The sequence below is a fragment of the Chelonia mydas genome, chromosome 1 (assembly GCF_015237465.2).
Source record: "Chelonia mydas isolate rCheMyd1 chromosome 1, rCheMyd1.pri.v2, whole genome shotgun sequence".
Taxonomy (NCBI): domain Eukaryota; kingdom Metazoa; phylum Chordata; order Testudines; family Cheloniidae; genus Chelonia; species Chelonia mydas.
The window spans coordinates 45,130,934-45,157,559 of record NC_057849.1 but is presented as its reverse complement, the minus strand read 5'-3'; the positions used below and the strand labels follow the sequence as shown (position 1 = coordinate 45,157,559).

Sequence of the window (26,626 nt, the reverse complement as noted above, 5' to 3'; positions counted from 1 at the left end):
TTATGAGTGAGGAAAAGTATATCCAACGCTTTCTCCAACAACCTCTAATATATTCCCAGAAGACTGCATATTTGCTGTGTTGTTCTAGGGCCCAAGGTAGGATATTTTATCTGTAGGAGATTTTATTGTTTAGAATGCAAATCTTCAGAGCAGGGACTTAAATGGTTTTGTGAACAACTAACATGCCAAAGGTGTAGAACAGGGAAGAAAAAGTAAGAACAGGGGAGGTGAAAAATAATCCAGCCCTGTCAGACACTTTGACACTCTTCTGTTAGTTTTTTTTATAACCCTGCATACCTATCCCTTGAAGTGTAAGTTATACGCACAGCATCAATTACATTTAATTGGAATTTGGCCTAGTATCTTAATAAGGCTATGAAAAGTTTCAGATTTATATTCTGGATATTCTCCAATTAATAATAGGATGTTCAGAGGAAATTGCCAGCCTCTAATTTCCATCAGAAAGGAGTTGAAATTATTGGGGGGCGGGGGAGTGCGGGGAGCATGCATAGCTCTATGGCATACTTGCCATAGATAGTGGCAAAGGTGAATGAGAAACGTGACTTTATTTACAACCTGCAGGTATTTGTAGTCACTGCTTTTTCATTGCTTTAAATATCAGACTGTGTAAGAGTCACATAACAAGAGGTAGCCAATTCAGCATCCATCATTCCTGGTGACAGTAACATTTTAATTTATATTAAAGCAAGAAAAATACAGAACATAAGACCAACTGAGTTAGTGACAGTAAAAAAGGAGAATAAAAGTGAGAAAACCAGGCACAATAATCCAAAACAGAACGAACAGAATGTAGAGCACTGTCTTTAAACCAGTGATATCAGAACTCAGTGGATCAGGCGCCATATTCGCGATCAACATTACCCAAAAGAGCCATAGTAGTGTGAATTCACTGTTTCATTTATTATAGTACTACGATTCATATTTAAATAGTATGATGGAGGAATATATAAAAATATATAAATAAATGATTGGGGGAATATATATATATATATATATATATATATATAATGATGGGGGAAGATAGATGGATATAGTCACAGCAAAATGACTAACCAAGTGTTATTATTTTATCAACTACAAATGGTTAGTAACATAGTAAAAGCATCCTGATTGGTTAATAAGTAAATCACACGTTGTTTTAATATCATGAGCTGCAAAAAGCCACGGGAGACATACTAAAGAGCCACCTGCAGCTCGCAAGCCTCAGTCTGAGTATTACTGCTTTAGACCATCAAAGCAGCAACTATCTTTCAATTTAATTTGCCTGAGAGAATGAAGTTACTACCAGAAACTTGGGACAACCAAGTTCTCTTGTCAGACCACCAGACTGTAGTCTTAGCTGCATGTGGACAAATAATTAGAATTTTTTCCCTTGTCTGGAAAACTTCTGGCTTCCTAGTGGGACTCAGCAGGTGCTCTAGACCTAGAAGGTGTCCATAACAGACTTTAAATGTATAATGCTTGTAGATACTTAAAACACTATTTTAAGTCATTGTTATAAACCTGTATATTTCCTTGAGCACTTGGACTCATGGTAGCTAAGGCACCTAAAAATAGCTCAAATAAATATTTTTAAAACTCTTTAAAAACATCCCTAAAATAGCTTTTCTGTAACATGTGTGTGGCAGATGTAGAAGTCATGATGGTATAGTTTAGATTTGCTACAGCAAGTAATGCAGCCATCACAAACTTTTGCCAATACCACCCCTCACCATGATATATTCTTATTTAGTTTGATATGTCAGACCAGTGCGGTTGTAGTCGTTTTTTAAGATCATAGGGGAAAGGTGTCTTACTGAAAAACTACAGAGGCAAATGGATCATTAAATTCTCTTAGGCCCGATTATCTCCTCACTTCCACCAGCACAACTATTATCTTTGTCCCATCTACAATATCAGTTGGAGGCAGACAGTGGGGGCAACAAGTTATTTTTTGTAAATGGAGCCATAAAGTTAGTTCCTTATAGTTGGGTGTGAGAGCAGTGGGGGAAGCTTGCCTTGCCACTACCCATGCTATCATCGTTAGACATACTGCTAACAGGTAATCTCACATGAGATTCTGTTTATACATGGTTTAGTTGTAGTGTTGACAAGTCATGCTGCAGAACTATTATTTCAGTCATTCCTCCCAGGCAATTCTACAATAAGTAGCATAACACCAACAAGATTTACCAATAACGTAGGTGCTTCTGATCCATTTCCAAACCAGAAAGTAAAACAGAGGTCTGATATGACTGCAGTCAACTAAATGAACCTGCATTTAAACTGAATGTGTTCGTCTGGATAAGTCAATTTGCGTAGTTGAATGAATGATCTCATCCAAACAGAATGCAAAACATCAGTCATTTTATTCTCCCTGAAAGTTATTCCAGTCAATGTAGTCACAATTTGACTATAAATACAAAGTCAGAGATTAGGCTTTTCTCATTTCAATTAACAAAACAAGGCTTATTATTTTTCCAACTTCCACTGTGATCTAGTTGCAGTCATAACTGGTACTGGCATGCAACACAAGTTTATTAAAGAGATCATGGAAAATCTCCCATCTTTCTTCATTTAATAGGGAGGTTTCATTTATTTGTTTTATACAAGTATGCTTTTCCTTAAGTAAGGAGTTTGAAAAAGTTGAGTTTACATTTTATTATGAAGACACTGAGGCTCATAGTCTTCCCAGAAGCAAATTCCACAATTGTGGGCCACGTGTCCAAAAAGTCTTCTGAGCACACTAGTCTCACTTTTAATATCGGTAGTTATATTTTCCAGTAGATCATAACCAGGCCATGGGATAGAGTAAGACAATGAGGTAACTTGAGCCAATCCAACAGAGGATTTCAGAATTCAACAGAAAGTCAGCAGTATCTTCAATGCCCCTGTTTTTTCTCACAAATAACCTGAGTTCCCTCTGTGATAAACTACTCTCCTGAATGCATCCACTTGTAATCAGACTACTGCCTCACAACAGGGACAGGGGAATGATATTGCAATAGGGAGATAAAGGGCTCCCATAAAGAACGGCAGCCTCAGAAATCCTGGAATACTATCGTACCTCTTTCCATGTACTGCAAAGTACATCTTAAATGTTTTTGATAGTATACTGTATATGCTTCAACATCAATGTGGAAACCACTTATATAGTCTAAGACAGGTAAAAGTAAAATATACTTGATGTTGTAGGAATAGGAAAACAATTCTACTTCTCAAACTAAAGTCAAAGGTCTCCTGCAAGTAAGTTTGTGTTCTGTAAACTGGGACCCCTGTCCTCCCAAATATTCCAGGCCATGCAGGCTTGATGTTTAGATAAGTGAAACTGTAAGCATCGACATTAATGCAACCCCCTTTAAAAAAAAAAGATTCATTTTTTATTATATGGCATAGAACGCTGTAGGGTCTCTCTATAACAAAGTGGAAAATACGAAATTTCAATACTTTAATCAGCACCAGTGAACAACAGACAGTAAACAAAAGTGAAAAGAAAAGGAGTACTTGTGGCACCTTAGAGACTAACCAATTTATTTGAGAATAAGCTTTCGTGAGCTACAGCTCACTTCATCAGATGCATACTGTGGAAAGCATGAAAAGAGCATACACACAAAGCATGAAAAAATGGGTGTTTATCATACACATTGTAAGGAGAGTGATAACTTTAGATAAGCTATTATCAGCAGGAGAGTGGGGTGGGGGAGAGAAAACCTCTTGTAGTGGTAAACACCCATTTTTTCATGCTTTGTGTGTATAAAAAGATCTTCTATACTTTCCACAGTATGCATCCGATGAAGTGAGCTGTAGCTCATGAAAGCTTATGCTCAAATAAATTGGTTAGTCTCTAAGGTGCCACAAGTACTCCTTTTCTTTTTGCGAATACAGACTAACACGGCTGTTTCTCTAAAACCTAAACAAAAGTGCTCCAGCTTCTCTCTTCAAGGCTCTCTAATGGTCCCTCTGAACTACAAACGCAGGTTATTTACTTTCTCAAGCCCCACACCAGAGCGAGTAGGTGGGCTCTCAATCAGCTGCTGTTACCTGACAGCAGAAAGATTAGCTAAGCACTTCCAGACTGAGGAGGGAGAGGACATGACGAATGTGCATTTTACTGGGTCCAGCACCAGCCCGTCGTGGGGCCGCCTCCCCCAAAGGCCTGGCACAGGAGTGGCCACGAGCCCTACCCATGACCCCTTCCCACCAGGAGGATGTCAAGGGGCGGGTCTAGAACTGAACTTTTAAAACTCAAGAGGGAACTACCCAGGTAACCCCGCCCCCAAACTCTTCATTTCTTCATCCCTGCGCTCCCCCCGCCCCCACACCCCTCTGCTCCATCCCCCAGGGCTGGAGGGGGCCTACCAGGAAAGGGAACAAGTGCGCCAGGCCGGCGCGGTAGATCACAGCGGGCCCACCCCGCCCCAGGGCCCGGGAACACACACCCCGGAGGGCCCCTCTCACCTCTCCAGCTCCATGTCCTCTTCCATGGCGGCGGGGCGAAGGGCGATGCGGCGCGGCCCCCGCTAGGCCAGAAACACCGCGGCGGCGGCGGCTCAGGTACAGACGTAGGCCGGGCCCATCCGCTGCTCGCGGCTGGGAACGGGGAGGAGTGAAGGGGCGGAGCCGCGGGAGTGAGGACCCCGTGAAGGGCGGGGGCGGGGGCGGGGCGAGCCGCAGCTGGGAGCGGGGGCGGGGGGAAGCGAGCGACGCGTACCCTGGGTGCCTCTTACCGCCCCACGGTGTAGCAAGGCCCGGGGTGGGCAGAGCCCAAGGGGGACTCGGATCCCGCCCACCCTCTGCCGGGCCTGGGCCCTGCTGCTGCCCCATGTGCTGGAGGTGGCGGCTAGGCCCCCAACGCCCGTGGCCTTATCGACCCCGATTCGCCGCACTGGGGAGGAGGCCCCCCCAACACCCGCTGCCCATAGGCTCTTCCCTCTCCCTCGGTGTGTTAATTTCCCTCTGGAGATGGGGGGCAGGCGGGGTTTGCTCTGTGCTCAGGCTCTTCCTCTCTCAAAATGGGCGCAGAGGGCTTTGCTGGGTACGTGACGCCTCCTTTCCGCCGCCCCAGAGAGAAACCCCAACAATTTCCCCAAAGCCTCCATCCCAAAGGGCGTCTCTCCCTCGCCCCACCCCCAAGTTTTGCATAATAGTGATGCTACAGAGGTTACCCACTGATCACCCTGGTGCCCAGCACAGGGCGGACAGCGGCAGCGGGCTGGTGAGTGGGGTTGCAATGACTCCGGTGCCAGTGACTGGGGAAGGGAAGCTGGAGGCAAAGGGGGACCAGCAGTGAAAATGCACGATCTGAAGCTGCATTGCGGGGGACGTGAACATGACAGTAACCAGGCTACAAAAGGGGAAGGGGTTCAGAGTAACAGCCGTGTTAGTCTGTATTCGCAAAAAGAAAAGGAGGATTTGTGGCACCTTAGAGACTAACCAATTTATTTGAGCATAAGCTTTCGTGAGCTACAGCTCACTTCATCGGATGCATAAAGTGGAGAATACAGTGAGGAGATTTATATACACACAGACAAGGGTTATTTACCCTCATCCCCACTAGTGGTTGCAACTGTGGCTTCGCTTTGCATGTAACCCAGCACAGAGGAGCAACCTGTGAACTAAAAAAAGCTAATTTTTGTTTCCAGTGCGGCCTCTAGCTAGCCACAGTTCGTAACGTAGAATGGGTTGCCTGCAAAGGGGAAAAAAATCCCTCCTTTTTATGTATCCAGAGCTCATCCTCCTACTGCTTCGCCCTGGTCTCCTCAGGGCTCCTCCCTCGCTCATTTCATCTCAAGTCTAATATCGCTCATTCCCTAAATCCAGTTATTGCCAGACCCGCCTCAAACCCCTTTCCCATCACTCCTCCCCTCGCTTCCCAGGCACCTATCGCCTATCCCCGGGCTCCACACCCACCTGCCCTTTCCTCCCCGTTAACCTCTCCCCGCTGCTGCCCCAGCCCGCCCCGCGGGGCGCGTGTGCGGCTGGAATCAGGCGAGCGGCGAGGACACCCCAGCGCCGGGCCGGTGTCGCCTCCTCAGCCGGGTCCCGCCCTGGCCCCGCTCCCATTGGCTGCGGAGCTTCCTCCGGCCCCGGGCTGGCGGCTGAGTGGCTGAGCCGCGCCGTCACTCGGGCCGCGGCGCTGCCCGGGGGAGGAGGCGGCGGCCAGCCCAGGTGAGGCGTGCGGCGAAGTCCTTGCCCGGAGTTGGGCGCTTGTCTCTTGCCAGGAGCTTGGCGGTGACAGCGGGAGGCGGAGCCGGAGCCGCCGCGGGCGGGGGCAGGGAGCCAGCCCCCGGCCGCGGGATGAGCAGGACCCGGGTGCCGCGCTGAGTCGGGGCCGGAGAGGAGGCGGCGGCGGCGTAAGCCGGTCGGGGTAAGTTCGCTGCTAGGCTGCGCGCTCCTAGAGCCGCCGCGCCGCCATGCCCTGTGCCCCGCCGCTGGGCTGCCAGTGGGCTCGGGGGCTGGCTGGTGCCTCCTGGGCTCTGTATCAGAGCTGGTGGTGACATCTCCACCCCCGTGGGCTTCTGGCAACTGGCTGCTACTTTAACCTAATATCAGACCAGGGTAGTAAAAACCTGCGCTCAGGACCACAGATAGTGATTGTGCTTGAAATCTGAAGGCAGGGAAATAATCTCTCTCCTTTCCCCAGTTCTGTTTCTTGTGTGAGTGTGTGTGAGGGAGGCTCCTCTCCTCTCTCACGGGGACAGGGTCTGTTTTGGGGGAGGATGTGTGGGTGGGTTGATGATGATGATGACTACTCACTTCTCTTCCTGGGCACGAGTCTCCCAGTCTCCACTCAGTGGCAGATGGGGGTAGGGTGTTGATAATGATATCTCCATCTCCCCTTGTGCTGTCTCTCTGTCTCTGGAAGACTATTATTCTTTATGTATGTTGTGGTGGCAGTGCCCTAAGGTTCTAGTCAGGTTTAGGGCCCTGTTGTGCAGGGCACTGTGCAAACACATAAAATGGCACAGTACCTGCCTCAAAGGAGCTTACTGCTTTTAGGTCCTAATCCTGAAAGTTGATCTGCTTGGGTGGACTCCTACCCCCACATAGTGCCCCATTGAGGTTACTGAGGCTTTGCTTGGGGTACAGGGGTCAGCCTATGCAAACAAGGTTGGTGCGGGGCCTAAAACACATGCAGTGAGTATGGCTAGGATAAAAGTAATGAGAACATGTATTTATATAGGATAATAATATGCATACCTCAGAAGTTCTGGATTAGTTCAAAGTTTTGTTTTATATTTGTGTAAATAAAAGTATTCGCAATCTCCACTGGTTCTCAACCTGGTCAAAGATTGGGTGGGGAGAGAGACTGATTTTTCCTCCTACTCCCCATAGTTCTCTCTCAGTCCCTTCTCCATGTTAGAGATTTGTGAAGTAGGTGAGTCAGCCTCTTACTGGGAGACAAGCTGGGTGAGAAAATATCGTTTATTGCACCAACTTATGTTAGTGAGAGAGACAAGCTTCAAGCTTACACAGAGCTCTTCTTCGGGTCTTGGAAACATACTCAGAGTGTCAAAGCTAAGTATGAGGTGAAACCGATTGTTTAGCATAAGTAGTTAACATGTATTTTGAGGCAGATTTACTGTTTCTTGAGGATATGTTGGTGGTGATTACCCTCTATGCTCCTTCAAATTCTGACATACTGCATTTCCCATCACTGTAACTGGGAGATTGTGAATTCCCCCCCCCCTCCCTCCCCACGTTTCATACCTTTCAGACAGAAGATTTGGATAAATCCTGCATTGCAAGCAGAGGCTGCCTAAATATGTCTGTTGACCGTCAGCTTGACTTTGTCTATATTCAAATTTTTATTTGGATATAAATAAGTTATTACCTTTTGGGGGGAAAAAACAAAACAAAAACAACAAAACCCACACATTCTGAGGATAGAAAAAAGCAAAGGCAATGTCATCGTTGCAAAAATGTAATGAGAGAAGAGGGTTTACCTTGCCCCCTGTGGCTGGCTGTTGCCATTTCTCATCCCTGTAGAGAAGAAATGGGATTTCTTCCTGGTGCTTGTGGTACTAAACACAATGAAGGAGAAAAAATGGGTATTTTCTGGATGGAACTGCACACTAGGTGTCTTCCAAGAACTACTCAATTCTCTTCCCAAACCTGAACTGTCATTATGTGCTCAAGACTGTACTTAATCCTAAATTGCATGTGCGCCAAAACTGATGTGTTTGTGCTTTAGCTTATGTACAGAGGATTGACTACAGATGCATTTATTCTGTCAGATATTGAAATACATCTATTTTACTTTGATATTATTTTATGAAAGAGCACTAAGGTCTGAAAAGGAGTTGAATTACTGAGTGTGTTGGAGGAAGAAAGAACAGCTGTAAACAAGCCCCTATTACAGGAACTGGATTACGGTTGTGTGTTTTACAACCCTGCCAAAGAAAACCATAGACATATGTAAACTTTCCCAGAAGCATGTAGAACAGGCAGCCATTTCAGAACTTAAATGTAGACGTCTACTTTTTAAATAACACATGCTTTTTCCTTTTTTGAGCTCTAGTTTTTTTCTATCAGAAAAATAATGTAAAAGCTAGGTTGGTCTTCTGCTAAACAACTGAATTTTTCCAAGGAATGCTTTAGAAATTCTTTATTTTGAAAAAAATATTAGTATTCAGTCAGCTAAGTGAATAACCAATTGTTTTAGATGTGGCAGTGGCAAATATGACTGTCCCTTACCATATTGTTAATGCATACTATTTGGTTGTTTACATCTGCAGAAATCCACTATTAAGCACTTCTGAGCTTAATTTAATTCCTTTTTTTAATTACATTATATTGTGGGTTTATTTTTTGGTCTTCATACAAAATTAAAATATTTGTTACAGATTAGTTCAGTGTATGTTTGAAGATAGTCTCTGAAAATAAATTCAAAATCGTAAGTGCATTTGACCTATTCTTAAAAAGAGAAACTATTCTGACCTAGACTCTTCATTTAATGAAATAAACAATTTGAATGGCTGATATTTATTGCCGTTCCCATTTCTTTTGGTTTGCTGATTTTTATCATAAGTATACAAGCAGATAGCAGATCAAGGAGGCTTAGGAAGAAACATCAGATGGCTTGAAATAGTGTCCAGCTCCATTTCCACTTTGAAAATAAAGATGTAGTGCCTTATGCTGCTGTGACTTTATTAAAACAAATTTCCTCAGAATGGAAACAAGGTACATAATCTAAATACGAATTTTAGAACATTAGCATGACTTAATAGAGCACTGTTAGCGTTGCTTCTGTAATTAAGCTTCTTGGAGTAGGAATCTTATCTTCCTTTGTGGTTGGTGCTACATAAAATAATACAGTGTTTTGGTGATGGAAAGTTAGACCAGGCTGAGAAGCAAATGCAAAGAGAACTACTTTGTTAGTCTAAAGTGAACTGAAATGATATATTTAAAAAAAATAAAAATAACTGTTTGCTTTACTAAATCACTAAAATACATGGATAAATGTAACAATTAAAGTTTATTTTAAACTAAAATATTCTGTACTGTTTTCCTAATCTGGCTGCATCTTCATCCTGTATTAGCATTTAGTAACATCATCAACTCAGGCAGGGTAGAGAACCCTGAACTCAGGGCAAGTAAGTAAAGGAAGAAATGATTTTCAAATATTGGGTTTTAAATATTTTTGCTTCTTGTGATGGAATATATGAATGGATTCTATTCTAGCAACTTTAAAAAAAAAAACTAGTTCACTTTAAACAAAGCTATAAACCATGGATCCAGTTCTGGAAGAGAAGTGGGCACCATGTTTTTGTTCTTGTTGATTACAAGAAATATAGGCCATGGTACTGCAAGCTGCACTGGCACCAAGGGTCTGCTCTCCCAGGAGCCTTGCTAACTTCAAGGTATTGGCGTAAGGGTCCACCTGCACAGAACAGTCTAAGAATCAGGGGTGTGGTGCATGTAGTGTGTGTCAAACCACCACAACAAAATATATCTGTGCATATATCTATGTACTTACTTGCTGACAACAAGCAAGTTTGTTAGCTTCTAATGAAAAGTAGCCCCATCATCCCATTGAAATTTAACCTAATTCAAAAGATAAGTTAAAGTAGTTTCAAGCCCCTAAGTCTCCCTGCTCACTCATATGTTTTATAATCTCAGTTTTGTACTTTTTAAAATAAATCTTCGTGTAGTTGAAATAGACAGTGCAGAGGAAAGAGTGAAATTGACAAAATTTTATGTATAATCATAACAAGAAAATGGAACAAAATAGATTTTCTTATTTTAGTCTTGCACTTATAATAATAATAATAGGAAGTAAAACATTTTCAGACCAATGCATTTTTTCAGTTGAGAGTATCACTTTAAAATTAAAAGTGAAACATATATAGAGAGAGTGTTTATTATTTATTGGATTAATCTAAATTGATTTCAGAAATCAGTAAGATGTAGTTTGTTTATTAAGTATTAAATGTTGTAACTAAAAAGAAAACTGCACTAATTTAAAAGCAAAATGTTCTTTGTCGGAGCTGTAGAAGACAACAGAGGACATGAAATCTCAGTCAGTCGTTGATCTTCCGTATTTAAAAACTCTGTATTGACTTTTATTTGCAATGACAATTGGTTAATATCAAATCACTGACTTGCATGCTTCTTAATTGTCTTATAGTAGACCTGTAGAGTTACTTGTTCAGAAAGTGTATTGCCTTTTAAAGATGAAAATTAAATCCTTTCAACTGTCATTATTTAATTATGTAATTGTTGGGTCATGGTGTCTATAGTGCAATAAAAAATAATGTTGTAATGCGTGCTTTTTGTGGCCCCAATTCTGCAAACACTTATTCATGGGCTTAATTTTAAACATGAGTATTTTCATTGGAGCTAATGGGTCTACTTTTGTGTTTGACGTTAAACCTGTGCGTAAGTGTTTGCAGGATCCAGGCTTAACAGGAATAAATTTGGTGGAATAAACCTAACCATCCATGCTTAATACCAAAGCACTTCATATTTTGCATGAAACCTGTAGTTTGTGTGGGTGTGTGTCAAATCCAATGGGCACGCCAGCTCCAAGATACTTTTCCAGCTCATAGCTCTGTTAGCGGTACTGTTGTCTTATTGATGGCAATATGATTGCATATGTCCTGACATATTTGCAGCATATTTTGCAAAAATGTAAACATGTCATAGCTTTTAATTGTTAAGAGTTTTTTGATTGTATGATTTTTATGTTGTAAACCATTATATTATTTTAGATTTGCATTTGTGTCAATGAATATTAATTCCATAAATAACCTGGTAGGTGTTCATTTCATGTGCCCTTTTTAGTATTTTGGATAGGGAAAAGAAAGAGATGAAATTGTGAGCTTCAAGGAAGTACGTATTAATCTGGTTAAGATAATGTTTGTTCAGTACAGCAAGAATGTAAGAAAGCATGTGTTTTGAAGATCTAAGCATTTTTCTTGTTTCTAAATGTCAACACACTCATAATCAAGTTCTAAATATACTTTTGTAGGATAGTTTATGGATTATACTGTAAAAAGTTATGGCTGTATGTGTATAATTATGCAATCTTTCAGAGGAAGGGCATTTAGCTTGTGAGATTTCAAAAATTAACATAATACTTTGCATTTCTGCAACATCTTCCACCCAAAGAACTTAGCAAATTTTTCCACAATTTAATGAATGAAGCCTCACAACAGCCCTGTTAGGTAGTTTCATTCTCACTTTTTATAAAAATGTAAATAAGTTGTGAAACTGCTCTGTATCTACTGTAGCCTCTTAAAAATTATCTGAATTTTGTGTGTACTACCATTTGGCATAGTGAAATAGGTCAAAGCAGATAATAAAGTAAAATAAAATAAATGCAATGAAGCCAGAAATGATACTGCTATTCTTATATATGGTCATTTGGATCTCTAGAGGCCCTACTTTTTCTGAAATATAAACTTCGTATTTCTTTCCATTACCCTAAATAACAAAAACAAATTAGATGTTTGACTTGAATGTCAGTTGACTCTGCCTATGTATGCATTTTATGGTCCCAATATTGTAAAATACTTAGGATATTTTATTATATGTACAGTAGGGAACCCTTCAACCAGAGGTGACACGTAACTGTGGATGGGGGTGGGGTGGGGGGAGTCACAAATGAAAGGTTCTGTGGGGGCATGTGACCGCTTTGTATGTTGCCTCTGTCTTCATCCCCTGAAACTTGATATGTATGTACACAACATACAGTAGCAACTACCTCCTCCTTCTCCTCAGTCCTGTGGCTGCCCAGCCCCTTACAGAGCTTGCAGGTATCCCTGCCTGAACTATACTCAATCAATTTAGCAAGTGTTCAAAATAAGACCAACAAAAGGGGCAACACAATTGGGATGCAGATTCCCCCATGAATCATCAAGGTGGGTGGCACCAGGGTGGGATTGTACTTGGGTCTGGATCGTCTCAGTTAATACGAAGTTGGAGAATTATCAGTCACTTTTTGTTGGAAGGGGGAATATGGGACTCCCAAATTGCCTTCTCCTTGATACGCATGTTGGAGGCTGCTGGAGTTTAAAGGCACCCCCCCTGCTGCTGGGATGGCCTGGAAGCAGCAGGGTCTGCCCTTTTTTCCCCACTTCCCCCCCCACCCCCCCAGCCTGCTCCCCTCGCTCACCCCCAAGGCTCTTGGGCTGGATGGGGCTCCACCTGAGCTGCCTGCTGCTGAGCACCATGTTGCTGCTCCTCTTCCCAATCTTGAAGATGCCACTCTGACTCACCTCAGTGAGCGGTCTGCAAAGCAGGCTGTGAGAAGTGCTGGGACTCCAGCAGCAGGGAAGGAGAAGCAGCCTCAGGTAGTGGGGGTTGCTCAGTCTTCAGCCAATTGCCCTGCTGCTTTCTCCCTCCCCACGCTGCACGGACACAGGCATGTGACCCCCCCATGTTCCGTCTGCCTTCAACCATCTTTCCCCCCTTCACTTAAAAAGAAGGATGAAAGCCTATTAGAACTCCATGTTTGAAATCACTCTGATAGATCTTTCATTGAAATGATACTTTTTTGTCCCTAGGTCAACATCCCAAATTTACGTGGCAAATGTTTTCTTCAAGATGCAGTTTAAAAATAAGAGTTTCTAATTCACAGAACAGAAATTGTGACAATAACTAAGTCACGGTATCCTGTTTAGACAGGAAGTTGTCTAGGATGGAAATGCTTTAGGAAATAGGCTAATGTAAGTGAGAGGATATCCAGCTTCCTGTTTGCACATTTGATTTTTGTTGTCCAATGGATGAAGATAGACAATTAACTGTTTCCTCCCCTACCCCCAATTCCTTTAGCGAAGTGAGGGTAAATTTCATTGCAGAGGTTTGGGAACATTTACTTAACTAATGGTAGTTAGAGTAGACAAATACTTATGTAAGAACTATTGGCTGTGGTGCAAAAATCATGGTGACTGGGGAGGCGTATATTCATTTCATAATTAGATACCATCTTCTAAAGGTCTAAAATTTTAGGTACAAACAGTGATAGATACCAGAAAAGAAAAAGACATTAAGGAAATGTGATGCTTAAGATGTACCTATACCTACCAATATATGTATTGGATTAAAACACAATGGAAAAGAGGTGTGTGCGGGAAGCAAGGAATCAAAAAATAGCAGTTGCAAAAAGGCAAGGGTTAGGTTTCAATTTTTCCAGTCTGGAGTGGTGTAGTTCTGTCAAATCTTCTTCTTCGTGTAGCTGTTGGGGGAAATGATTGGAGTTCCCCACAGTTGTGCATCAAAGCACAGAGAGAAATATTTCCTTGAGAGCATATAAGTGATATTGAAATATCTTATAGTTTTACTAACTCTTTTAGTGATAGCCGTGAGAATATGAAACTGTAGTGCATTATCTTCCAAGAGCTTGCACAGGTCCAATGGAAATTATGTCAGGAAGTCTGTGTTATGCATCTCTTTTTACTGCTTGATCAGAAGATGATGCTGGAGTAAGAACAGTTGCTATCAGTGACTGTAGTAAGGTTCAAGTCAGTATTCCTTATCTCTTCCATTTTTGCAACCTCTTTTGGTATTGCTCTGGTTGCTTCTGTACTAACATGTGTAGAACACGCTACTTCCGCTTGAATGCAGGATACACAACCCCAGAGCCCTTTGTTATGAACTGTATCCCCTTTAAAACTTGTGGCAGATGACTACTGCAGTCAAAAGACTCCAAATTCTATCTTTTGTGGTTTTCTTTGCTGTTTAAAAATGAGTGTGAACACTAAATTATCAGGTGGTATTGAGGTGCATATGTAGCCACAGAGCTTTCCTAAGCAACAGAGGTAGATGTAAATACAGGCAAAACTATAGTTACTTTGAAAGGTGGAATGCATGGAGAATTTTTCTGATATGGAAGTGAAATATTGGTATCTAACATCTGTAGGTATATTTTGTTCTGGTCACGCTTTAGCTGCCATCCCAAAGTAATTGACATTTTCTTGTCCCAAAGTAAGTTCTCACTTGTTATGTCTACACTGCAATTAGACACCCGTGGCTGGCCTATGCCAGGTGACTTGGGCTAAGGGGCTGTTTGACTACAGTATAGACATTTGGGCTTGGACTGCAGCCCGAGCTCTGGGACCCTCCCACCTTGCAGGGTCCCAGAGCTTGGGCTCCAGCCCAATCCCGAACGGCTATACTGCAGTTAAATAGCCCCTTAGCCCGAGTCCCTTAGCTGTAGTCAGCAGACACAAGCCAACTGTGGGTTTTTAATTGCAGTGTAGACATACCCACTGTTTCTCAGTCAAGCTGATTCATAGATACTATGGTCAGAAGGGACCATTATGATCATCTAGTCCGACCTCCTGCACAACGCAGGCCACAGAATCTCACCCACCCACTCCTGCGAAAAACCTCTCACCTATGTCTGAGCAATTGAAGTCCTCAGATCATGGTTTAAAGACTTCAAGGAGCAGAGAATCCTCCAGCAAGTGACCTGTGCCCCATGCTACAGAGGAAGGTGAAAAACCTCCAGGGCCTCTTCCAATCTGCCCTAGAGGAAAATTCCTTCCCAACCCCAAATATGGCTGTTCAGGTATGTTTTTGAATCCAGTGCAGGTGCTTCTTGCCACTTGTTTCACTTGGTGTGCAGAACAACACTTTAAAAAGCCCTTTTGTATTTTGATTTTTTTCTCCAAATAGCATACCAGGTAGTGACTTTCTCAGCCAAGGAATAGATTCTTAAAGGTGACTTCTCTGTAGTGGTAGGTTATACAGTAAATCAGATTTCAAGGAGGACGTATGGGCTATGGGTAATTGTACATGACTCATGGATAGTCAGGTTTGGCAAAACTAACTTTTTTTAAATAATTTCAACAGATAATATCAATGTTTATTTTAAAACATTTTCTTAATTTTTTATCAATTTAAATTGTCACAGTTGCGGGAAATTATGGGGGGGTCAGTCAACAACTAATCACAGTAGACATTGAGTTTCAAAAAGCTAAGGCTTTATAACTTAAAATATTATGTCAACATAACATGTCAATATATATAAAGTAAATATCATTAAATTAAACTAAATTCTCCAGCAGCATTCTTCTTACTTTGCCTATTACTGTTGGAAATATTTTTCTGTTGGTATGTGTGTGGATGGCTAAATCAATGTTTACTGACATGTACCAAAAAAAAGAATGAATCCTTCTAAACCTATGGATAGTGCACTGAGAATCTACAGTATATCACTCACATAAGTAGGGACCATGTTAGGTTGTTCCTACTCAGCTGGAGAAAAATCAAAGTAACAGCTGTTGAAATATGAGAACTTGTGCGGCTGGTTCTTTATGTTCATTTTGGATTTAATGCATATTTATCTACTCCCCTCTCTTCCCTGTACTTTCTTGGTATGTCTCCACAGCAATGAAAGGCCCGCATGTGGCCCATGCCAGCTGACTTGGGCTCGCAGGGCTTGGGCTGCGGGGCTCTTTCATTGCTGTGTAGACTTCTGGGCTCGGGCTAAAGCTGGAGCTCTGGGACCCAAACTGAGAAGTCTACACAACAATGAAACAGCCCAGCAAACCCGAGTTGACTGGCATGGGCCAGCTGCAGGTTTTTCTTTGCTGTGTAGACATACCCTCTATGACAGAATATTCCCTTGTGTTCACACCCGACACATTATTGTAATAATCTTTGTATGAAGTATATCTTCTAAGTTACGTGAAAACTTATAATTTGCTGTTCAATAATACCATGGCAAAATGCACATAGCAGCATTATATGTGAAGTTATAAACATAAACTGAAATCCTGACTAAAAGTATGTTTTCTAGATAAGTCTGGGGAGTGGCCAGACCAGTTCCTCAGAGACAAAGGGGTAAGATGATGTTTCAGCCAGATGTAAACAAGGCTGATGGACCATTACCTGCTAAATGGCCGTTCTTTGGCAGGAAAGGGGGCAGGGGAAAAAAATCTACATCTTACCACAGAAACAGCATGGCATTTCCTTCCTTCCTTCCTTTCACACAGACAACCTGTCACCTTGCTCCCAGCTGGAAATGTTTTTCAAGAGAGGGACTGAAACTATAAAAAGGAGGGGCAAACACCTCAAGGCAAGGTGAACACCTCCATCCTCCCCTCCCCTCCATCACATTCACTGCACCTGAAGAGACAAAGGAAGTAGCCATTGGACTCTGGGGGAGGAGTCCTGACCTAAAGAGTTTGTTCAGTAAGACTGCTGAAAGCATGTGATGAGAAAACTTTGCTTTGAATCTAATATAGTTTGTTAGGCACCAGTAAGCATTTTATCTTTATTTTTCTTGTTGCCATTTCTGACTTTTATGCCTCATTACTTGTATTCACTTAAATATTTTTCTCTTTGTAGTTAATACATTTGTTTTATTGTATTATCTAATCTATTGTGTTCAAGTTGAAGTGTCTGGGTAACTTTATTTGTGGTAACAAGTTGTGTGTATATTATTCTTTTAAAGGAGTAACGGACATAATATATTTGCACTATCCAGGTGAGGGCTGGGCAATACAGTACATACGTTTCGGGGGTGGAGGGTGGAATCTGGGACTAGGAGTGTGTTGGGGTCACCCTGTGTTAATATTTAAGGCTGATAGGAGCCAAGGTGTGGCTGTCTGGCTGCAACACCCACAGACATAGATGGGAGTGACTTATGTGCTGGATACTGTTTGTGAGCAGTCCTGGTTGGAAGCTACTACAGCAAGGCATTGTAAAGGACACCCCAGGTTACAGGGCAGGGGTGACACAGTTACTGATTAGTATGGATTATACCCTGGTATATTACACTCTCACCACTACTTAGTAGATATTTCCCATCATACTCATTTTTTTTCTGTTGCAAGACACTTTTTCTCCTCAAGTTACTGAGACTTGACTTATGACTAAAGAGATTGCATGTTAAATCTATATTTTTGTAACTATTGACCCTCAACTGCTCTACATATGGTTCTTTTGTATAGTGGAAAACACTTTATATAAATAAAACAATTTGGATAAACTCAAGAACTGAACTTCTTCGTTTTAGCATCACTAATACAAAGATAAAAGTATCATTTACTAATTTATTTAGTCTGGCAAAACTAATTGCAGTGGAAGCACCTGATATTTGCACATTGTCTCAGTATGTGCAACTCTTACACATCAGATGCAATTGAATATTCAAGTTTATGTTCTGCTTCTAAATGGAAATTTTTGCTGCATGTACTGCATTAAGTCCATCTTAGTCCACGTGTACACTCGTAGATATAGTACTGCCTAAATCGTATTGTGATTCTACAGTTTTTTCACTTTGAAATACATTTTGGCTCATAACTGGTGACTTATCAGATCTGGTTCTTCTACTTGGTATTGCGGTGGGGGTTGGGGGAAGCTTTCCACTAAAGTAAAACAGGTGATACAGTAGCTGTGAAATGGAGAATCAGCAGCATAGCTTGTCTATGTATTTGACCTAGGCTGTCTTGCCATGTAAGCAGAAAAAGAGAATCTATGGGAAAATGATAACTGAAGCAGTGGTGCAAAAATCTTGGATTACGAGAGGGTGAAATGAAGCTGTGCACTGTAGTTTCTTCTGCATCAAGCTATATGTGCCATAAAAGCATAACTCTGACAAAGAGTGGAACTATCTGAAAAGTGTCAAGGCCAGTAGTATTTGTTGCAAAGTGCCATACTATCCTGAAGCAGATATTTGATGAGAAACTTTCAGGTGAAGTCTGACATCCATCGGTTTTTAGTTGTTACAAAACCTTTAGAATAAATGCAGGTTTTTTCACTGTTATAAGTCTTATAAATTAGTCCCAGATTTATTATTGGGAGGATGTTTCAAAATATTGCTTGATGTTGTCATGGCATCCACCATGAGCTCTTTAATGACCTGAAATTAAAAAAGGAATCCTACAAAAAGTGGAAACATGGACAGATTGCTAAGGATGTGTACAAGTATGTGGGGACAAAATGAAAAAGGCTAAGGCACAAAATGAGTTACAACTAGCAAGGGACATAAAAAGCAAGAAGAAGAGGTTCATTAAATACATTAGGAGCAAGAAAAAGATGAAGGAAAGTATAGGTCCTCTACTGAGTAGGGAAGGAGAGCTAATAAGGGACACCATCAAGAAGGTTGAGGTGTTGCTTCAGTCTTCACAAAAAAGCTAATTGAGATCAGATACTTAACACAACACAATATTAACAAGGGGGAGGGAATGCAAGGCAAAATAGGGAAAGATTAGGCTAAAGAATATTTAGATAAGTTAGATATATTCAAGTCAGCAGGGCCTGATGAAATTCACCATAGGATACTTAATGAATGAGTTGAAGCAATCTTGGAACTGTTCGCAGTTATCTCTGAGAACTCCATGGGTATGTCTACACTGCCGTTAGCAACATGTGTCTGGCCATGATTGCTGACTCAGGCTTGTGGGGTTTGGGCTGCAGGGCTGTTTAATTATGGTGTAAACAGTCGGGCTTGAGCTCTGGGACCTTCCCACCTTGCAGCACTGGTCTTGGGACCTAGGGCAGCGGGACTGCTTGGTTCCACATCCCAAAAGGGGTACCAGCATTTGATTCTGTACCCAGGAGTGTGCCTGAAAGGCCAAACTTAAAGATAATGAATCTGAGTCATGTCCAGACAGTAGGCTTAAAAGCACATGAGAGCTGTGGTTCTGGTCCAGTACATCAACCTGGTGACTATCCACAAACTCAGCCAGGGTTGTAACAACCTCTCTGCTTTCAGCTGTGAATTACCCAGAATATGGGATTCTGATGCACTACTTAGTCTTCTGGACAGAAGCAGAGTTTGGTGTTATGCAAGGACTATACAATCAGCATGGTTCAGACAAGGTGTAGAAAAAAAATGAAACTGCAAAGTCTGTGGAGGAAGCTGAGGTCACCATACAAGAGGAATCTGACTTCTGGCTCTTACAGATAAGCCAGACCAATCCAAATGTGCCAAAACATGCCTGATAGATGCCATGCTGACAGGAGTGCATGTCTTCCAAAAACAGATGCAATTCTGAATTCAACTGTCCTGTTTTTCTGTTGAATTGTTTTGTTTTTGTCATTTTGCTGCAATGCTCTGTGACACAACTTCCTTCACAAACAGAATTTCGGTAAACATTTGGATCATCACTTCTAATTGCCAAAGAGTAGGAAGGAAGGAACTCAGGATTGTTTTATCAGCCAAGTTTCAATCTCTTTCCTATTCTAGGCTCAATTTAGGACCTTTTTTGTTTGGGGTCAGTTATATTGACTCACTAATGGAAAGCTTCTCTGAATTATTTTTTAAGTTCGTGTGTGGTTCTAGTTCATTTTTTTTATTAGATCAAGTCAAATTTCCACATTCTTTAATTCATGAAGAATTTGTCATTTCTAATTTTAAGATTTTTATATGTAGTTAACTTTATTGTACAAATTTTACAGAAAGCTGATACAAAATACTTTTGACAAACTTCACTGCTCATTAACTTATTGCTTTTGCCTGCACTTATTTATCTTCAGGAATACCTTTTAATCTTCTAGTGCTACCACTAACTTTCCATAGTAATAAGTTTGATTGATGTATTGCCTAAACTATGAAAGCTGTGTGATCCATATCTCCATCAAAGAGATTGTTTGTTCAAGATACTCAGTTACTGTGTTTATACTCCTCAGTTGTCATAGCATTTGTTACATAAAATATAGTTGACTAGAATACTCCGTATGGTTTCTGTGTATTTGTTTGCATCAGAAAAATGTAGAAAACACTAAATAGATTTGAAAATTAATATAATTCAATTAATATGTGTATATTACCCTGACTGAATCCATAATATTTTCATTGTATTAATCTTTTTTAGTTTTCATAACTTCAGAAATACAGAATGACAGACTATAAAGTGCAATTATTCAAACACCCTGCAAACACGTATGTAGACTTCTCTTTTGTTAAAGGAGAGTTTAATATTTCAGGGTAACTTTTTGCTGAATTCTTTTAGAATTCAGATGTTAAGCTGTAACCCTTTTAAGGAACAAACAGTAGTTTGTAGGGTTGCATTAATAGGGGATGGATGTTTGCCTTTCAAGTTTCCTGTTCGAAAGTTAGTCAACTTTCCAATATTTGAAATAAAACTGACGTAGCCCCTTTTAAATAAAGGGGCAACACCTTATTTCTGCAGATCTTAAAAACTCCAGAAGTTTCTGGCTTAAGTGTGGTTTTTGAAATCCGAGAATGGAAAAAATGGCTCTGCTTTAACAAATGGATTGGAAGAGGATTAGTATCTAACATATATTAATTATGGTTTCTTTGTTAGAGCAAAATATTGTAAACCAAGCTTTTGACTTTAAAAACTTCCTTCTTTTCCCCCCAAATATTTTTTTCAGCATGAATGATGTATTGTGGAACAACTGTAACTGTTAATACCATTATCTGTACATTATCATTGATTTAGCAGTTTATTAAATCCTTTATAAATAAATCCTACTCTTCTGGGTGCACATTGTCAGCCTCTGTTGCATGCTATGGGTAATGCCCCAACCTGACCAGAGTGTCATGATACAAGCTGACATAAGTTGTCATAGTAAACGTCAACTTAACTATTGTCTTCACACCTGTGGAGTAACATTATGTTCCATGCAGTGGTGTTGTAGCTATGTTGATCCCAGGATATTAGAGAGCCAAGGCGAGTGAGGTAATATCTTTTATTGAACCATTTTTTATTGGTGAAAGAGATAAGCTTTCGAGCTTACACAGAGCTCTTCTTCAGGTCTGGGAAAGGTACTCAGAGTGTCACAGCTAAAGACAAGGTAGAACAGATTGTTTAGCACAAGGAGTTAACACATGTTGTAAGAGACCACTCAAGGTGAAGTGGACACTTAACACCTCTGCGGTCATAGGACAGGGAAGGATTTGTGGGTTATAGATTTTTGTAGTGAGCCATCCATCCAGTGTCTTTATTGAGTCCATGATTTTTGGTGTCTAACAAAGTTATGAGTTGAAGTTCCCAGTCTCGTTTTTTGAAGGCATTGTGCAGGTTTCCTTTGAGGATGAGGAGTGTGAGTTCAGATGTGGAATGATCGTTTTGTGAAAAGTGTTCACCCACAGGTTTTAGTCTTGAATGAATTTACAGAGAAAAATGATTCAAGAGCATAGTGATTTGTCTGGTTTCATCTACGTAGTTGTTGTTTGGGCAGTTAGTGCAGTGGATAAGGTAGACTACATGTTGTGATAGGCATGTGTAGGACTCATGGACCTTGAAGGGTGTGTTGTGGGAGGAGTTGATAAGATTGAAAAAAACCTGTAGACTTCTTTCCACTGCTACAGTGTTGTTCTGATAGGGTCTGGTGCCACTTTGAGTTGGTGTGGCCTGGTTTGTGAGGAGCTTGCTTCTGATGATGAGCTTGGAGAAGTTGGGGTGGTGTTTGAAGGTTCAGGAAAGAATTCTTTCAGGGTGAGGTCCCTATCAAGTATGGGTTGTAATTGTTTAAAGATACCCCATATGGCTTCCAGTGTGGAGTGGTATATCACAACTAGGGGTGTGCAGTAGGAGGGTTTTTTGTTTTTTCCATATTGAATCAGATTCTCTCAAGTTATTTGGGTGGCCTGTTCCATGATGCGATCTACTTCTCTGGTGGAATGTCCTTATTTGATGAAGGCAGTTTTAAGCACGTTAAGGTGTATATCCTGGACTTTCTCCTTGGAGTAGATTCTGTGGTGTCTAAGTGCCAGGCTGTAGGTAACAGATTTTTTTGCTGGGGTGGTTACTGGATCTGTGAAGGTAAGTGTGGTGATTCGGCAGTTTCTTGTATATAGTTGTCTGCAGGTTTCCATTATTGAAGCTGACCATGGTCCAGGAAGTTGATGTTGGTATGGGTGTGTTCCAGAGAGAGTTTGCTGGATGTGTGGTGGTTGTTGAAGTTGTGGTGGAAACCTGAGGGAGTTTAGGTCATCTGTCCATGTAACTCAGATATATCATTGGTTCCGTGTTGCATTTGTCCAGAAATTCTTCCTTGAGGTAACCCAAGAAGAGGCATTTTAGGGAGCCATCGTAGCGCTCATCACTATTCCCATGGTTTGGACAAAATGTGTTTGTTGTTGAACGTAAAGTTATTACGGGTGAGGATGAAATGGATGAATTTGGCGATGTGTTTGGGAAGGATATCTCTGTGTTGTCTTTTGTCTTGTAGATCTCTGAGGCAGGCAGCAATGCCACATTAGAAGGGATGTTGGTGTATGGGGAGATGACATCGAGGGTGGCAAAGATGGTGCTCTGAGGGAGGTGATTAATGTAGTGGAGTTTCTGGAGGAAGTCAGTTGTGTCCTGGAGGAAGCTGGTACCTTGTATGATGAGTGGTTTGGGGATGGTTGCTGTGATTCCCAATATTCCTTGAATAAGAGTGCCATGGCCAGCTTTGATGAGTGTGCCTGGGCTCCCTTGTTTGTGTATCTTGGGAAGCATGTAGAATGTCCCTGGGGCAGGTTGGTGGGGGATGAGGTTGTAGAGTTTCTTTTGGAGTTGTCTGGGAAAGAATTTGATGATATCCTTAAATTGCTGGGTAAATTGTGTTGTGGGGTGGTGTCTTCTTTGAATTCTTTATAGTATATGGTGTCGGAGAATTGTCGGTTGGCCTTGTTTGACGTAGGCATCATAGTTGAAGATCAAGATAGCACCCTCTTTGTCTGTTGGTTTGATCGCTATCTAGTGCTTGGATTTCAGGGGCTGTATAGCTGTCTTCTTGGCAGTAGAGAGATTGTTGTGGATGTGATGTTTGTTAAGGATTTCACAGTCAATTTTTTTTCCCTGAAGCAGTCATTGTAATGATCAAGTGTGTGGTTTTGTCCACTGTGGGATGTCCAGTCAGATGATTCTTTTTTCTTGTGACTGTTAGTGGGGACGTGGTAGTTGTAGCTGGTGTCATCTTTGTTGTGAAAGAATTCTATAAGGAGTCTGCGAAAGAATTCGTCTAGTTCTCCAAATGTTAATATGGTGTCAGGTTCTATGACAGGGCAGAAGTTCAGTTCCTTGGAAAGTACAGATAATTCAGCTCCAGTTAGGGATAGCCTTGATAAGATGATGCTGTTGAGATATCATGTAGTGTCCATGTAGTGGGCCCTGGTATCATGGTTTCTTTTAGAAGTGGTGTTCTGTGGGTTGTGGAGATGTAATTGGTTCCATTTTTTGTTTTTGTTGGGTGGCTGTCATCAGGTTTTTTTTTTTTATAGTTGTTTTGGGTTGCTTATATGATCTCCAGGTAGGTTTCCGGATTTTTTTTTTTCCTTCCAGTATGTGGAAATATGCGACAATTTCTTGTTGAAGGTGGTTCCTTCTGCAATCTGTGAGGTACAGGAGATGATTCCTCAGTTTTTCTGATGTCCTTCTCCAGAGCTGTTCAGCATAAATAAATTATGCATACTCTGACATACTGCGGTCACAAGGGCTAAGGTGCACCGACTATGGGCACTTCTATGTACCCACAACTGAAATGCAGACATGGCTGGGGAGGAATGCAGCAGCTCACAAAGAGTTCAGAAAAGGAGATGGCAAAGAATACCGTAGCCTGTTGAAACTTCAGGGAAGAATTTAAGTTGGCAGAATGTAATCAACTTAATAAGAATTTAGAATACTGGGGTTGACATCTGGACTCCTGCAATAAGTACCAGGAGAATTAATGACGACTGATGATCAAAATCTTGCTGTTAAATGAATGTTTTTTACCTTATGTCCAGCTATAACAATCCCCCTCCCATGAGGTACCTTCAGCAAGGTTTGACCTCCAAACTTTCGGTACTGCTTGAGGATTAGATGGCAGCAGAAGGAAGCTTTTATCCCAAGGGGAGAAATGGGCTACTGGGCCTATGTGTTGGGACCGGGGGGGTAGGAGTGGTTGGGGGAAGTCAAGCCCAGCCTGACTTCGACTCCATTACAGCTGCTCTGGCAGGTCCTAGGTGTTCCCAGTACAGTGGGGAGAATTGGAGGGGGTGGAGCATGCTGTGCTGTGGCAGTTTTGTGTGCCTGACCGTAGAATGTTCATTCTCAGTTATTTTGGCACATTGCCCAAATTTTCCTGAGTAGCACAAATGGGAGAAGAGAAATAACAGTTTTTCATAATTTTTGTTTCCACAATCCTGAGTGGAATTTCAGGGGACAGTGCAAACAATGGAAGGGTTTAAAACTTTACAATGGTTGCAAGGATCTTTTATAATGGGAAATGTCTGGCAAGCTAAATATTGCAGTCACTACCAGCTTTCGTAATGTTTTTAGTTAAAAAAAAAAAAAAAAGTCCTTATCCCAGTGTTCTACAGCATATATATAAATTTAAATACAAAATGTAATATAACAAAGATAAGCAAATTAGACATCTCTTCTGATGACAAGTTGAAGTAACGATATCCTGTTTTTCTGGCAAAAGCCTGAGTAAACAGATGGGTTTGATGCTGTGCCTGAAGGTTAATGTACTTAATTTCCAAGCAAGTGGGGGAAGTGTAGTCCAGAGTTGAAGGCCCTCTACTGAAAACACTGCCAATAGCCACAAAAAACACAATGTGGGGCTTTCTAGCTCCAGCTCAGGTATTGCAGGGGTGCTGGAGAAGAGGGATTGTGTCAAGTAGCAAGGTCCTAAACCATGTAGGGCTTTAAAAGTCAATGTTAATACCTTGCATTGGACCCAGAAGCATATAGGAAGCCATTGCAGACTGTATGAGCCCTTGTGATGGTGGTTTATTTATTATTTGTATTACAGTAACGCTTAAAGGCCCTGGGATGGGGGTCCCATTCTGCTTTGCACTGCCTCAAAAGCTTACAGTCAAATGTACTCCTTATTAAGTGGCTGAGCTGGCACATTCTGCACCAGATGCAGCTTCTTAATGGCCTTCAAGGGTATGGCTGTATGGTAATTTCTGTAGTAAGAAATGTTAATATTTTTAGCATTAATGCTGAAAAGACCTATATAGGAACAGAAACAGACAGCGATATTCTTGATTTTCCAGGCTGTTGATATTATATTCTCATCTGTCCTCAGGCATCCCGGCTATTTTGTTTCCTCTCTAGTGGCATGAACCAGGATGTCATAATATCCAAAATCAAATGTACCAGAAAATGTAATAAATTAGAGTCAATTTAGCAGAGTAATTGAAGAATAAACTGAATTTTAAACATTAGATTGCGTTATGAATTGATTACTATGCACAAAACATGCCATCGGAATGCAGCTTCATGTGAATTTACTATTGATGGCAACATTTCTTAGGTTGCTTGTGATGATAATGAAAACGAAGTGATCTGAACTTTTAGTTCATGCCACTACGTGATTTTGTAACAGGGAAGAACAGCTAAACTGCAAATTAATTTTGAGAAGGAAAGATATCTTTTTTTAAGAAATGTAGTCATGCAGAGTGGTAATACTAAAATTTAATAAAGCATAAACATGAATACAAGTGGGGGGAAAGATTACAAATATATAGGTTTTTTCTCCACTAATAAGCAGTTTTTTTATATAATTCATTTTGAACACACATCAGTGCAGGGGATTCTTTGTAGTTCTGAAAAATAAAATTTAACTCAAGAAAATTTGGCACGAGTGACTGTTAAGATGTTGTAAAATGCATTTTTAACTGTACTTCCCCTTCAACAGCACAGTCGACATTTTGCTGACATCTATTCACCAATTCTTGTGTGAATGATTTATTCATGTGCCTATGGATTATAATATCTGGTGCCTTTTACATCATTTAAAATATAGGGTCCAGTCTTCCTAAGTAAAGTGGCTAGTAAAGCTCCAACTGATTTCACTGACAGCACAACTGGACCCATAGCGCCGGGAGCCACCTGGGGAAAATAGGTTGCTTCCTTATTTTGGCAAGAGACATTTTTCAGCAGTCATTACCTGGAGGCCTACGGTTTCTCAGTGTCTGTAGTATGGACTACATCTTAATAGAAAGCTTATGCTCCAATACGTCTGTTAGTCTATAAGGTGCCACAGGACTCTTTGTATCTATTTTTAGTTTATTTTAATGCAGGCAAGCAACTAGATACAAGGATAGTCATCACCAGCAATTTCACAATGTTGTAATTGTACAGGTCCTGACCCAAAAAGAAGTTGTGGGGTAGGGGGTTGCAAGATTATTGTAGGGGGGTTGTGATACTGCTACCCTTTCTTCTGCGTTTCTGCTGATGGCGGCGGTACCTTCAGAGCTGGGTGGCCAGAGAGCAGCGGC

At 41.3% G+C, this 26,626-nt stretch overlaps 2 protein-coding genes across 11 annotated transcripts in view; one reads left to right on the top strand and one right to left on the bottom strand.

Moving 5' to 3' along the window:
- Positions 1 to 5,103, bottom strand: part of POLR1D (RNA polymerase I and III subunit D) — a 30,987-nt gene extending 25,884 nt beyond the window's left edge. For 2 of the 5 annotated variants that reach the window (XM_043531227.1, XM_037891570.2), the window contains exon 1: positions 4,459 to 4,622. Coding sequence is in view for 2 of the 5 variants with exons in the window: in XM_043531231.1 (XP_043387166.1) it covers positions 4,459 to 4,484 (26 nt within the window). In the remaining 3 variants the exon portion in view is untranslated. Of the gene's footprint in view, positions 1 to 4,458 lie in introns of all 5 variants that reach the window. The other 3 variants (XM_043531231.1, XM_043531235.1, XM_037891580.2) reach the window with 3 other exon arrangements.
- Positions 5,104 to 6,126: 1,023 nt separating this feature from the next.
- Positions 6,127 to 26,626, top strand: part of LNX2 (ligand of numb-protein X 2) — a 90,205-nt gene continuing 69,705 nt past the window's right edge. For 3 of the 6 annotated variants that reach the window (XM_037891558.2, XM_037891552.2, XM_037891548.2), the window contains exon 1: positions 6,127 to 6,367. The gene's annotated coding sequence lies outside the window, so the exon portion shown is untranslated. The remainder of the gene's footprint in view (positions 6,368 to 26,626) is intronic. The other 3 variants (XM_043531225.1, XM_043531214.1, XM_037891561.2) reach the window with 1 other exon arrangement.